This window comes from Phaseolus vulgaris, chromosome 7 (genome assembly GCF_051622355.1).
Source record: "Phaseolus vulgaris cultivar YP4 chromosome 7, ASM5162235v1, whole genome shotgun sequence".
NCBI classification, from domain to species: domain Eukaryota; kingdom Viridiplantae; phylum Streptophyta; class Magnoliopsida; order Fabales; family Fabaceae; genus Phaseolus; species Phaseolus vulgaris.
The window spans coordinates 2,205,786-2,220,558 of NC_143504.1; the positions used below are offsets into that span (position 1 = coordinate 2,205,786).

The window sequence follows — 14,773 nt, forward strand, 5'->3', positions numbered from 1 at the left end:
TTAACTAAATATATTTCAATAAAATCTAAGAAGTAATATAATCTCTTCTTAAATATTAATTAAATTTCTCTATAATATTACATATTCCTTTTCAATTGAATATTTCTAACAAAATATAATGTTAAAATAATGTATAAGTCAAAAAATTCTTAATATATACATAAATTTAAACACATCTTTTAAGAGTGTAGCTTTCTTTTAAGAATGACAAAAATGTAATAATCAGAAACTAGAAGTTCTCACCATATCACTCATAGTCGCTTGTTGTTATTGATGAGAATACACAACACGGAATTTTGGATAAAACAAAAATAGTCACTTTTAAAAGGGAAAAACATCCAAATTATATTTGTACTGGTAGGCACCGGACGAACGCGCGTGGCCGACCGGCCTTATACACTAAATGGAAACGAACGCACGTGGCCGACCGGCCGTATACACACTAAATGTAAGGGCATTTATGTGACAAGCTAAGGTGGTTAAGATACACCTCCGAAGAATAAGGAATATGCGTTTAGAGAAGATATGTTCCCCGGGTATTCCGGAGCACGACTGACAAGACATATCCATAACCACCCTGAGCCCAAGGGATAGGAAGCCCATTAGGCAATCCTATAAATACTGTGCTCAAGCCAGAGAAAGGTACGTTTTTCATTCACTTACGAAACTGCGCTTAGAATCTCATACTTACTTGAGCGTCGGAGTGCCTTCGCAGGTACCCTCCCCCGCCCGACTGAAGTTGATAGCACGAAGGGACGACCGACCAAAGGAGACAGCAAGAAAGGACAATCGACCAGAGGAGAAGAAGATCAACACGTCAGCAATTACACCACGTCAACCGACCGTGCCTGGGCCCCATCTCTCCACTCAGGTACAATATTCATTATTACAACACAACAACTTTTACAACACAACAATAAAAAATCATCAATAATATATAAAGTATAACATTGATCTTTCATACCAGAGACTGGTTTCAATTTAATTTATACTGTTGTATTAAATATAATAATATATAGTATTATTATATTTATAATAATAATTATAAATATAGAATCTTAAACTAAGCGTAGTAAAAAAAAATCACTTATTATAAAAATACCAACACATATTTTTTAATGATGACTTTATGAATATATTTATTTTGTGTAGTTTGAGTACGTCGTAATCTGAAAGTTTTGAACATTTATTTTGCCATGTTAAAACGAGCGTAGCCAGAAGAATGAAAAGGTATTTTTGATTGAAGAAAGTGGTAGGTGTACGTACTTATACGCAGCCAACATTAATTACATTTTAATTTTCACTCCTGAAATTTATCAGTAGAAGAAAATAGATAGAGAAAAAGAAGTGGTCCCAACCCTATTTTAAATCTATCTATATCTTTTACCACTTCTGTTTCCAATTACACAAAAAAATAAACTTCACTAACTTATTTTGTTTTGCCATCCAATCGTGTGGCTGGGAATTCATCAGTATCAGTGACGTGTAACCATGCTCTCCAAAGTTCACTCTACTACGGCTTCTCGTCCTCTCTCGCCGCCGCTTTCAGCCACCTTCATCTCGGTGGCGCTGCCGGTTTCCTCGGCTTGCTCACGGTACCTCTTGTATATATCACCTTTGTAGAACTTCACCGTCCTAGCCACCAGAATGAGTGAAATCATGGCACCGAAAACGGTGGCGGCGGTAATAATAATGAAAGACATCTTGAAACAACTGGGCCCAGTACAATTCAATTCCTGCCCACCGTTTCTTGAGATCCCCGCCGCTGCCAGTTGCTTCAGAGCCTCTTTATCATACAAGTGTCCGGCGACCCTCACGTTCAGAATGTAAAGCCCAATTGGGCTTGCTGCGCCGCCAAAGTTGTACAACGTTGAATAGTACTTGAGCCCGAAAAGCTCCGAAATTATGGCGAACAGAAGGGGCCATTGCGCGCCAAAGCAGAACCCGATGATCACCGACGACAAGTAGAGCCCGTTGGGCACGTCGAACGCTATGAGAAGGTGACCGACGCAGGACAGTAGCAGGGTTAGCGTGAGCATGAGTGGTCGAGGGAAGTGGTACTTTTGCAGAAAGTGTTCCGAGACAAACCCAGAAAAAACCCGTCCCATGTAATTCCAAATGCTAACCAACGACACAAACGTGCTTATGCTAGCTTTGGAGTACCCTAGCGAGGTCCCAATCTGACCAAGGTTATCAATTGCGGTCAAAGTGCCTCCAACGCCACACGTGCCAGCGAAGAACAGAAGTATCATGTCGCAGCTGAATAGTGCTTGGAGTATAGTATAGTCCTCGCCTCTAGCCGGTGGAGTAAACACTTTCTGCCACCATCTGGTCTCTTCAATCTTTGAAACAGAATCACCGTTTGCTGACTCTGGTAATGGTAACTCTCTTTCAGCTGCTATCTTCACCGGGTGTGGGTCAATGAACGCTAGCTTCTGAGTCTCCCTGATTTTAAACTGTTCACCGAAAACAACAGCAAGAGGGAGGAAGAGCAAGAGAAGCACAACGCCAGCGCTTACGCCGTACTCACTTTGCGAGAAAGAGAGTTTCTTCTGAAGTATGATCATGAGCAAGAGGAACCCAGCGAGGCCAAGTGAGATGTACAAGAACTTGTAGAAGACGCTGAGCTCGTTGGGCTGTCGAACGGGCTTCATGTAGCGAATGGTTCGAAGGAAAGCGAAGGAGATAGCCGCTGGGAGCCATGCTATGAGCAGAATCAAGGACCTGGAGTCGTCGTAGTAGAAGGCGTAGTAGAGCTGCGTGATGATGGCTCCACTGAGACCCACGTAGCCTTTGAGGATGCCCAACACCACGCCACGGCTCTCGGGGAAGTTCTTGACGCAGGTGACGAGGGAGCCGGTGTTGGCGAAGGACTGAGAGTTGGCGCCGATGCAGATGTAGAGGCACATGTGCCACACCTGCGGTTTGGGTATTTTCTTGGTGACCGCGAGCCATATCATGAAGTAGCCGAAGAAGTTGAGGACGGAACCCATGGTCAGGACCACCCACGGCGGAGTGATCTCGTTTATGAGGCCGGAGAGGATGCCGACATTGCCCCCGAGGTCTTTGAAGAAGCTCAGGAGGTTGAGGGTCGTTTGGTCGTAGGCCAGGGCGTATTTGATGTCGCCGGAATACAGGCTGAACATGTAGGTGGCGCCGGCAGCCGCCATTATAAGGAAGGAGGCAAACACCACAAACCACCGTCCGGTGATGACTTGAACGAGGAGGCCATTGGTGTTAACCATATCCCCCCCTGCAACTGCCATGTTTGTCAGCCCCTGAATTTGCGATGTTGCAGGTTTTATTTTAACTTCGAAGATGTGAGCGCTGCATATATATATATATATATATATATATATATATATATATATGATTATAATAATATAAATATTTAAATTAATAAAATATTTCTTAGATATTATATTATTTTACTATTATAATAAACTTTATAATATATATATATGACCTTACAGTGAGGGTTTCCTTACTGCTGTGTGAACAATGAGAAAACAGAGAGAGAGGATACATGATAAGACCTATCACTGAACATCAAAGAATGGACACGTGTTTTACTATTGGAGAAAAATACTTTTTTTTTGACTTTTTTTTGTTATGAATAGTACATTTAAATTCATTTTCATTGAAATATTTTTTAAATTAGTTATTTTTAATGAACTTAATAGTTTTTATTTGTTTAAAAATGTATTTATGTTTTTAAATATTAAATAAACCGATTTGAGGATTGAATTTAATCGTAATCTAAACTTGTATATGGAAACGACGGTCTTCAGAGGTAAGTCAACGGGGGACCATGTTGTTTCCTGCAAGTGTATGGGGATGGTGGGACCCGCACACGCTTTCTAAAATTTATAATAATTCTATTTTTGTATTTTATTTCTTCAATTTTACTAATTTCAGTTTTTAGCTTTTTCTGCAAAATTTTACTTTTTCTACTTCTTTTTTTTCCTTCTCCTTATCTCATGAGACATGGAAGTCTCTAAAAAAGGTTAAACAATTATAATAATATAATAATATTTTTAATTAAAACAACAAAATAAATAGAATTAAAATAATAATTTATTGATCTATAGAGTGTATGTATTTTATTGTGTGAGGTGCTAAATATCACCATCCTTGAAAAATCAAAGATATTTGAACTGAGACTAATTGAAACTTTCTTCAAAATATTATTAGAAAAAACAAACTTAACTCAATTCAATCAATTTCAAATCGATAAAAGGCAACATATCAGAAACATGTCATATGCTGCTACAAGTATTTTTTGTTGCCAAACAATAACTATAGACCTTAAACACTACAAAGTGATTTACTAAATTTGTGATAAAACTCTAGTTATATACAACGTACGTAAGTCACCGTAGAAATACCAGCAATCCATGTATCTAACCAAGTCACATACCTAATTAGTCAAACACATAATCAAATCCACACTTATCGTCATTAAGAACTCAACAAAACCACCTTCACAACCTACCATAAACATGTATAAACACGTTATGAATATACTTGGTGTTAGACTTGTGATCAAATGCAAGGAAAACTACGAATTCGCATTAATTTTTCATATACAACTATTTGAGAGTATGATTATAATATGATAATAACAATTACACCTAAATTAGTTAGTGACACTTTAAGAAATAATCAAGTAAATAATTATCAAAATTGCCGTATAACTCATATTGATGGTAGATGTATTTGTGTTCTAAATATGTATTAATAAGGATAGCAAAATGTTTTTTATAATGTCGATATACACCAACATATTCAAAATAGTAGGTAGGTTAAGTTTTTATTTATCCGAATTTTGTTTCAAAAGTAAGTTATTTTTTTATGTATTTTTCTTAAACTAGTAGGTAGGTTAAGTTTTTTTATTTTTCAATAATTTGTTTAAAGTAAGTTACTCTTTGTGTATTTTTCTTGAATTGGTTGCATATTCGATAGTTTGATATATGTATTTGCATCTTCAATTGGTTAGATAAAGATGAAATTCTTTCGATCTAAGATCGCATTAATAAAGTGTGTAAACAAAGACCAAAGAATGAACGTTTAATAAACAAAAAAATAAGTATAACGCTGACGTTTATGATTTAATTATATTTTCTGAATTTATTTACCATTTTTTTCTTTCAATTCTAATAATATTTTATATTTTATTCGTTTATTAGTTAGCGTACAAATGTTCACTTAGACACAAATATAGAAGAAAAGGACTGTTTTTAACTCATATATCAAATATGATCAATCCACTCATGGGCCGAAACGTTGCAATGACGTTTTCTTTTCCACCTCCACACATTTTTTCTTGAAATTTCTTAATTGTCATAAAAAGTCAAATTTATTCTTTTTGAATTATACGATTTAGAATGTATTTTTTAATTTAAAAATATTTTTAAAATTCTATAATTCAAAAATATTTTTTTATTGAATATTTTTTAGATTATAGAATTTTAAAGATATTTTCGAATCTATAAAATATATTTCAAATTTTACAATTTAAAATATAAATTATATTTCGAATTGTATAGTTTGTAAATTTGTAAAGTCTACTGATTATACAATTCAGAAATGAAAAAAACAAATCCAAAACACTTTTTGTCAAAGATACTTTTGAAATTAAAAGAATTATGGAGGTGCAGGGAAATCTGTGGAGGTGCACGAAGAAATCCCCGCAACTGAAATGGGTCAAACCGGCCTTTTTGTCATCCCAAAATACCTGTAAGAAATTTCATACCATCAGTTGAAATGATTAATTTAGTACTTAGATTTTAGCTTATTATTATATTAATTATTAACCAAAAAATTTAAATAGTATATCGAAATTTTAGAGTTTATTTAAAATTTAAAATAATAATAATTTTTTATATTGATATCTTGTTTGAGAACTTAAAACAGTAATATACGTCAAAATAAATAAATAAATTTCAGAAACTTAAATTATTACGACGACGATATACAACAAAATCATTAAATTGAGCGTTTACTAATTTTTTTCTGTATAATTTGTCTGTTCTATGGAGCCATTAACATCTATTTCTATCACCAACATGGCTTTGACAATTTGGCAGATATCCAAAAATGCAGATCGTTTTCTCAGTTTTTGTTTAGTTTGTTTGGTGCAGACACCAATATGAAAGACAACTTGCTGATTTCATATCTTAGACTTTTTGTTTCTCACGATAAGTGATTGTATCAAGAAACAAGAAAAGGGTGAGAAATAAAATGAAGGATTAGTGTAACATTTCGACCGTTAGATTTTTTCAATCCAACGGTCATCGTCATTTCACGTTCAAAAAACTTTTCATCGATACGGGTCACGTCATACGTCAAGTGTTGTCTGACGTGACGTCAGACATCGAGAACCCCAATCATCACACCAACTTAGAAGCTCAACCGACACATCACTCTCAAAAGACTCTTTAGATTAATCATTCTCGAGTCGGGGAGCAAGTGTACCGTTGAGGGTCGTACGACTGATGTCACGTCTCGGTCCCCATCATTGGGTCGACCAAAGTAAAGACCCACGTCCATAAGACCGACCGATAGCACAAGTCCATTTACGCTCAATCAAGGTCAGCGAAGCTAATCCACAATTAAGAGTTAGGTAATACAACCCTAAACGTGGTTCAACTCCTTAACCTGAACCAATAAGGAAAGTCCACCAAAGGTAATATAAATAGCACATATCCCAAGAATCAGGTATGTCATCATAAACCGTGCTCTAAAAACCGAGTACATAACTTCTTTGCTGACTTGAGCGTCGAGTGCCTTTTTATAGGTACCTCAGAGTTTGGGTTGCGAGAAGTTGAGAAGGAAGAGCAAGGAGCTTGCAAGGAAAGGAGCTGAAGGACGATACTACCGATCGATAGAAGGAGAAAGAAGAAATCCTATCAATAATTCTTTAGATCCCAACCCTCTTACGAAAAAAAAATTAAATATAATTAAAATATTATTTTATTTATTTGTAAAATGGATATTTTTTAGTGTTTTGTACCAACACCCTATGCTATTCAATTTTACTAACTCAAGTTCCGTTTACAATTATGTGGATGACATGATTAAGAAACTTATTAACAAAACATAAAACAGTTAGAGATGATAGGGATAAACCGGAACTGGGGTAACTTGCATTGCATGTGTGATCATAAAATTAACTAAAACAGTAAACTAGCAATTAACTCTATAACACGGCAATCATGTTTCTTTTATTTTATTTCTGTCGTTCTTGAATACATGCAAAAAAAAAGGACACGTCCTTTCGTGTGACCAAGAAAATGAAAACTATACCTCGTTGCAAAGAAAATTTAACATATTACATTAATTGTCTAACATGTATGACCACATTATTAGTTAATTAGTTTCTCCCTTGGACCTTTCATCGTCAACAACATCACCCTTTAATTAGTCCCTGTTCTCATCACGATCATGAGTTGGCACCACATGTTTCCCATCTTTCTCTGCACTGTTTGCGTTCTCCACCATTTCAGCTTCTCTCGTGGCTGCTTCCCTGAATCTCTTGTATATGTCACCTTTGTAAAACTTTCTTGTCCTACACACCAAAACCACCGAAACCATGGCACCAAAGAAAGTTGCAGCTGTGATGATAATGAAGGATAGCTTGAAGCAATGAACACCTACACAGTTCAATTCCTGCCCTTCCTTTCTCTCAAGCCCCAACGCTGCAAGTTGCTTCTTTGCTTCTTTGTCATACAAATGCCCAGTCATCACCACATTGAGAAGATATAGCCCCACTGGACTCGCTGCACTTCCAAAATTGTACAAAGTTGCATAATATTTTAGCCCAAAAAGTTCAGATATAATGGCAAAAAGTAAAGGCCACTGAGCTCCAAAACAAAACCCGATGATCACCGAAGCAGCATAAAGTCCATTTGGCACATCAAAGGCTATCAGAAGGTGGCCAACACATGATAGGAGCATAGTTAAAGTGAGCATAAGAGGACGAGGGAAGTTGTACTTGTGTAGAAAATGTTCAGAAACAAATCCAGAGAAAACCCTTCCTAGATAATTCCAAATGCTCACTAGCGACACGAAGGTGCTTATGCTTTTCTTGGGGTATCGAAGCGACTTTCCTATCTGACCCAGGTTATCTATTGCAGTCAACGTGCCCCCAATACCACATATGCTACATATGAATAGGATCAACATGTCGATGCTGAATAGTGCTTGAAGTATTGTATAGTCCTCGCCTCTTTCTGGTGGACTAAACACATTTTCCCACCACTTGGTGTCGCTGGAAACTGCTGTAACTGAATTGCTACCATTAGTAGTTTCATTCGGTTTAACCCTTTCACTCTCGGTTACTATTTTCACCGGGGAAGGATCAACCAAAGCAAGTCTTTTGCTCTGCCAGATCTTGTGTTCTTCGATGGAAACAACAGCAAGTGGGAGGAAGAGCAAGAAGATTACAATAGCGGCGCTGATACCATACTCACTCTGAGTGAAGTTGACCCTTTTCTGTATTGTAATCATGACCAAAAGAAACCCAGCAAGGCCAAGAGAAATATAGAGAAAGTTGTAGAAAACCTTGAGCTCGTTCTGCTGCCTCACCGGCTTCATGTAGCGAATGGTTCGGAGGAAAGCAAAGGAAATAGCTGCTGGAAGCCAACCTATGAGCAAAATCAAAGCCCTTGTGTCGTCGTAGTAGATAGCAGAGTACAATTGTGTGATGATTGCACCACTGAGACCCACGTAGCCTTTGAGGATGCCCAACACAACACCACGGCTTTCTGGAAAGTTCTTGACACACGTGACTAGAGAACCGGTGTTGGCGAAGGACTGAGAGTTAGCACCTATGCAGATGTAGAGACACATCTGCCACACCTGGGGTTTGGCTATTTTTTGGGTGACTGAGAGCCAAATCATGAAGTAACCAAAGAAGTTGAGGACAGCACCGATGGCTAGCACCACCCAGGGTGGAGTGAGCTCGTTGATGAGACCAGAGAGGACTCCAACGTTAGTGCCCAAGTCCTTGAAGAAACTGAGGAGATTGAGAGTGGTTTGGTCGTAGCCGAGGGTGGTTTTGATGTCGCCTGAGTAGAGACCGAACATGTAGGTGGCTCCAGCAGCAGCCATGATTAGAAAGGAGGCAAAGACAACGAACCATCGACCAGTGATGACTTGGAGGGTGAGACTCTTCATGTCTCTCCATCCATGAACACCCATGGAAGCTGCACCTATCGCCATGTTTGTGGATACCAAGCACAAAAATAGCTAGCAGGCACAGTGCAAGTGCATATTCGTGGAAATTAAAGTCAATATATATAGTGTGTGTGACTGTATTTTTAAAATACATCAACCAGAGTTGACCGTTACGTTATTTAAGCCAATTTCCTTGGTATTATAACATTAGAGAATCTATTACACTTCCATTTTTTCAATTTTTCATGATATCACCTTTCACGGCCACCAAATTAGTATATATATATATATATATATATATATATATAAACCTGGAAAATGAAAACTGTAATAGACAGATAACATAATTGAAATAAGAGAGGAAATGAGAATTTATCAATGAAGTATAGTCAATGATTAATATTTTAACTATTTTAATTTTAATTAGAAATATTATAATATTATTATAAAGGGATGTGAAGTAGTGTTATTTACTATCGACTAGAGATTAGAGTCTTTCATTGTATATAAATGAGTGCAAACCTCAACCTCATGAGCTGAACCTCATGAGCTGATTTTATGAGATTGAGTTAGACTTAAAATCCACTCCATAAGAAGAAGTTTTCTTAACACTGTGAACATAGTAAAAAAGCACTATTCAATAACCTTTATAATAATATTATAGTATTTTTAATTAAAATTCATTTTCTGATATGAAAGTAAACTCTGCTGCAGATTACTAGATAGTTTTCCAGATATGGAATATAGAAGACAGAGGTGGTGTCTGAGATTCCTTAAGTGTATGAAATCCTAAACATAATCTGTTTCTGATTTTGTAAGCTGCCATTTCTGATTTGTAGCCACAATTTTTGGGATCTTATGAACACTTTCATATCATATGTAACAGCTATCTAATAAATCATTCTCACCCAATTTTTCCACATTTCCCACTCTATCTTAATTCTCTTTTTATCTTTCTTTATTCTTCCATTCCTCGCTGTAACATTTGACCTCGTCCTGCCAAAAAAATTAAGTCATACTGTCACTGTATTCAGTCACTGAAAATTGAAATGGTTCTATAATATTCAAAAGGAAAATGATTGACAGCGATAATTCTTCCATTAGATTTATTTGGAGTATTTTTAAAAATTCATTTTCTGATTTGGATTTCAAAAAAGAAGAAGTAATTCCAATTTAAAATCAGGAGAAATTACCATAAATTTTAATTTTTAGATGTAGAAATCAGATCAAATATGGTAAGACTCTTTAGGGATTTTTTTTACTATTATTTACCTTAGTACAGAGTTTATTTAGTGAATTTAAAATAAAACATTTTAATTGAATTCAAACGTGAGATAATTTTGTTTCATTAAAATTTAAACTAGAGTCATATTTGCAAATCAAAGGTTTAATTAAAATTTTGCTATTACTTAAGTTGAGGGCAAATGTGGAAGTAGGATAAGTTCAATACTTAGTCTAACTTTATATTTTAATGTCTAAGATAACTTTAACCTTTATGATAACTTTCCGGAAATGTATTTTATAACAACGTGTTTAAACAAAACATATATTTCTTAAGATTTTTTATATGTAATTATAGCATATGTTTAATTTAATCTTAATTATAAGATTTATGTTTAGACGCACATTAGTGTGTAATCAAACCAGCTCATAAGCAACAGGGCGGCTAGGTATGAAAGACTTGGAATTATTTATTACTATTATTAATATTATTATTATTATTATTAAATTAAAGAAAGTGGTTGACCCTGGAATATTGGGTTCTTCCTTAGTGTGGAATCTGGATCTGGTGAATATGGTGATAAGAAACGTAGAAGACTCTGAAAAGTAATTATGGCTAATTAATCCAAGTCAACAATTCCATATAATATATTCTTTAAGAAAAAATCAAGGATATAAACCAATTGTATGTCACATTTTATATATCCATAATCAGTGTAGAAAATTCTTCAAAAATAATAATAATTAATAGCTTATTATAAGTTTCTCTTAATTATGGAGAAGATGTTAAACAAGAAAAATAAAAATATATCTATTATCGTTTAAAATAGTTACTTTTAAGTTACTGAATTCAAATTTCCCTTTTCTAATTGCGTTATATATATTGCTGATAAAAAAATATGTAAAGAACAACTATTACAACTATTAGAAGAGAGTTTAAAGTTCATGAAAAAGGGAAATTGCGTTGTTAAATTAAAAAATTACATATAAAAGCCGAAACAATTTGATTTTTCTATTTCTCTAAAATTATAATTTTCCTTAAAAATAAAGATTCTATTTTTTCTCGACGTTTTCTTTAGAGTTTTCTTAAAATTTTAACAATTAAAAAAAAAGCATTTATGCAATGTTTTGTTTTTACTGTTGCACTGCTTATTAGGATAAAAAGGAGGGGTCATACTTGTTCGGCTTAGTTCTGAGGTGTGATTAGCTGTAGTGGTGGTGTAATTAGTTGATAAAGGTGTTGTGGCTAGTAGCTGCTATTATAATATAAAAAAATAAATATAATTATTTATAATAAAAACAAATTTATATAATAATAATATTAATTTAAAAAATTAATATAAAAAATAACAATATTTAAACTTAATATAATTTTTTTATATTAAATTTATTATAACTATAAATATTTAATAATTTTTTTTATATCAATAATGTATTTTTTCCTAAAATAATTTACAAAATTTGAATTAACTCTAAATCTACACAAAAATATCTCATATTTCATCATTCAAATTTTTTTAAATGTAAAGATAAATTTGTAAGCTTACGTTTTATACCTTTAAAAAAAAAAATTTTTACTATCATCATAACATTCACAAATTTCAATAAAAAATAACACTCACAAATTTCAAAAAAAAAATTCGTAGATTCATTCTAATATCATAATCCAAATAACTTAATTTCACATTTTACTCTCAAATCTTCATATATTAATATCATAACACTCACAAATTTCAATAAAAAAACAACACTCACAAATTTCAATAAAAAAATTTGTATATTCATTCTAATATATCATAATCCAAATATCTTAACTTCACATTTTTCTCTCAAATCTTCACATATTAACTCCTTCCATTCTTAACACATTTGCACCCCAAATCAAACATCACCTTAAATCAAAGTAATAAGTCATGATGAATCATAAATAATATAAATTATTGATTAAAAATATTAATCAATAAAAAATAAATTAATAACTTACTCCTTAGTCAACAATCAACATGTACATGGTCATCACCACTCAATTGGTGGCATGTCGACCATACTCCATCCAATCACTACGACCAACCTTGCCATAAAAATGGCAATAGGGGTGGGGCTCTACAGTATGAATACGATGTGCAATACGAGTATAGTCTTTTCATCCACATATTCGTATTCATGATGAAGTATCCATTAATATTTACAAACCATTAATGAGTATTTGTTAAATATAAGATTTAAACAAGAATTAAAAAATATTTTCGATCATATATTTAAGCTAAAAATAGTTTTATATTTGAAATATATATTTGTACTAAAGATAAATTAAAACAATTTAATTTATGTGTTTGAAATATATACCATTTGTCAAGTATTATTAAGTTAACTAAATTAGTGTAACGAGGTTAAAGAAAAAACTAATTTTACCTGACAGATAAAATTTAAAAATTTAAATCGACGGGGAAGAAAAATTCTACTTACTCATTATATTTCTCAATTCTGCTTGCGTGATGAAATGAATTATTGTAGAAGTATCATCTTTTAAATATGATTTTTGTTCTTACACAAAAGTGACATTTTTTCTGCTGAATATGGACAATATTTCTCCTATTATAAAGTTTGAGCCCCAAAATATTAATCATATTTAGATTTTTCTAATTACATATTTACCTGCAAATGACAAAATAATTATGACATTGTTCTCTAATGATATATAATACCTACAAGTCTGTTATTATTTAAAAGTTTAGGTAAAAAGTAGTTGGGAAATATATTTTTTTCTTAAACTATAAGGTCCTAAGGTACCTTTAAAAAAAATAAAAGCTATATCAAAACCATCAAATTATAAATAAGATAATCCATTAAATATGATTTTAACGATATTATCTTGATTTATGGTTTATATTATCCATTTCCACCTCCACTAATATCTGGAAGACAAACATAAAAACTAATTTATGACACGAGATCTCCAATAAATAAATTACTTGATATAATATAATAATATTTACATTAAAATTTAATTATATATTTTTTTTTTCATTTTGTGGTGAAATTTATAACTTCAATTTTCCCATATTTAATTACTAGTTTTTATATTTTTAATGTATTTTTTTATAATTTTGAAAAATTATGCACTACTCTTGTTTATTTTCTAATTGCACAATTTTAATTTTTAATTTGACAATTAATATTCTCATATAAAAAATTTATACTTAAATCTTATTTAGACACTATTTTTTAAATAATACAACAAAATTTCATATGCAAATATAAATTTAGTTAAATATAAAAACAATTAAAATTGTGTTAGCATGACATAATTTCAAATTGATTTGAATTTAAAACGACTTTATTTAAAATAAAATAAAATATTAAACTTTAATTAACATTAATTGAAATTGTGTGAGTCAAACATAACTTTTTCTCTAACACTAAAATCGTACTAAATTGACATAATTTAACTTTTACAAATCGTACTAAATTGACATAATTTAACTTTTACAAATTTAAACTCGTATCATGAAATCATGTTATACTAATACGACTTACTTGGATGGATAATTTTAAAAAAATATGGACAATTTTTTCAAAATTTGTCAATTTTGATAACTTTTCTGAAAAAATCAACTTATTTGATTAAAAAACCCGTGTTTTCCACGCCATTGTGAATAATAAATGTTAATTTTTTTTTTCAATTTGATGGATTAAGAAAACATTTATTTTTAATTTGGAGAAGTAAAATAAAAATTCACCTAAATATAAAAGTTTAAAAAATATTTAAAAAGTGAATTTCTACATTATTATTTTAGATAAACATATTATTACTCTTCTAGATATGATTAATCATGTCACTAAATGATAAAAAAAAGCATTTTCTACCGAAAAGAATATATATATATATATATATATATATATATTTTAAAAAGTTTAAAGATTAATGTATGTTTTATTTATATTATAACTTTATTTTATTATTATCATTATTTATAATTATTGTTGTTATTAATAGTATAACTAAATATTTTTGTTAGATAATTTATGTAATATTTAATATGAGAATCGATTCTCCACGTATCATATTAAAAAAAAAAAATTTAAGCATATGAGAATCATTTTTCTTTGAATAACACATGAGTGAGAATCGATTCTCCTTTGAATAGCACATGAGTGAGAATCAATCATCTCTTGAATAACACATGAGTGAGAATTAATCCTCCTTTGAATAACACAGGAGTGGAAATCAATTTTGATTTCCTATAGAAAACATGCCAAATTGATTTCGCTCACCTCCAATGTGTTTTTTTAGTGTTTTCTTTTTTCTCTTTATCAGTGTCTCACTATCATGGGTATCCTAGTAAAATACTTTGGGTTTAGGATTTAAGGT

General features: G+C 32.2%; 2 protein-coding genes across 2 annotated transcripts; both read right to left on the reverse strand.

Moving 5' to 3' along the window:
• Positions 1 to 1,211: 1,211 nt before the first annotated feature.
• Positions 1,212 to 3,323, reverse strand: LOC137828079 (protein NUCLEAR FUSION DEFECTIVE 4). The gene has a single exon (XM_068634498.2). The coding sequence runs from the start codon at positions 3,264 to 3,266 to the stop codon at positions 1,506 to 1,508; it is 1,761 nt and encodes a 586-aa protein (XP_068490599.2). The 5' UTR covers positions 3,267 to 3,323; the 3' UTR covers positions 1,212 to 1,505.
• A 3,872-nt stretch (positions 3,324 to 7,195) lies between these two features.
• On the reverse strand, positions 7,196 to 9,272 carry LOC137828926 (protein NUCLEAR FUSION DEFECTIVE 4). The gene has a single exon (XM_068635685.2). The coding sequence runs from the start codon at positions 9,223 to 9,225 to the stop codon at positions 7,423 to 7,425; it is 1,803 nt and encodes a 600-aa protein (XP_068491786.2). The 5' UTR covers positions 9,226 to 9,272; the 3' UTR covers positions 7,196 to 7,422.
• Between the last annotated feature and the right edge of the window lie 5,501 nt (positions 9,273 to 14,773).

Bases quoted from the DNA above. Each gene is read 5' to 3' on its own strand.
- LOC137828079 (XM_068634498.2), bottom strand. From the start codon at position 3,266: ATGGCAGTTGCAGGGGGGGATATGGTTAACACCAATGGCCTCCTCGTT.
- LOC137828926 (XM_068635685.2), bottom strand. From the start codon at position 9,225: ATGGCGATAGGTGCAGCTTCCATGGGTGTTCATGGATGGAGAGACATG.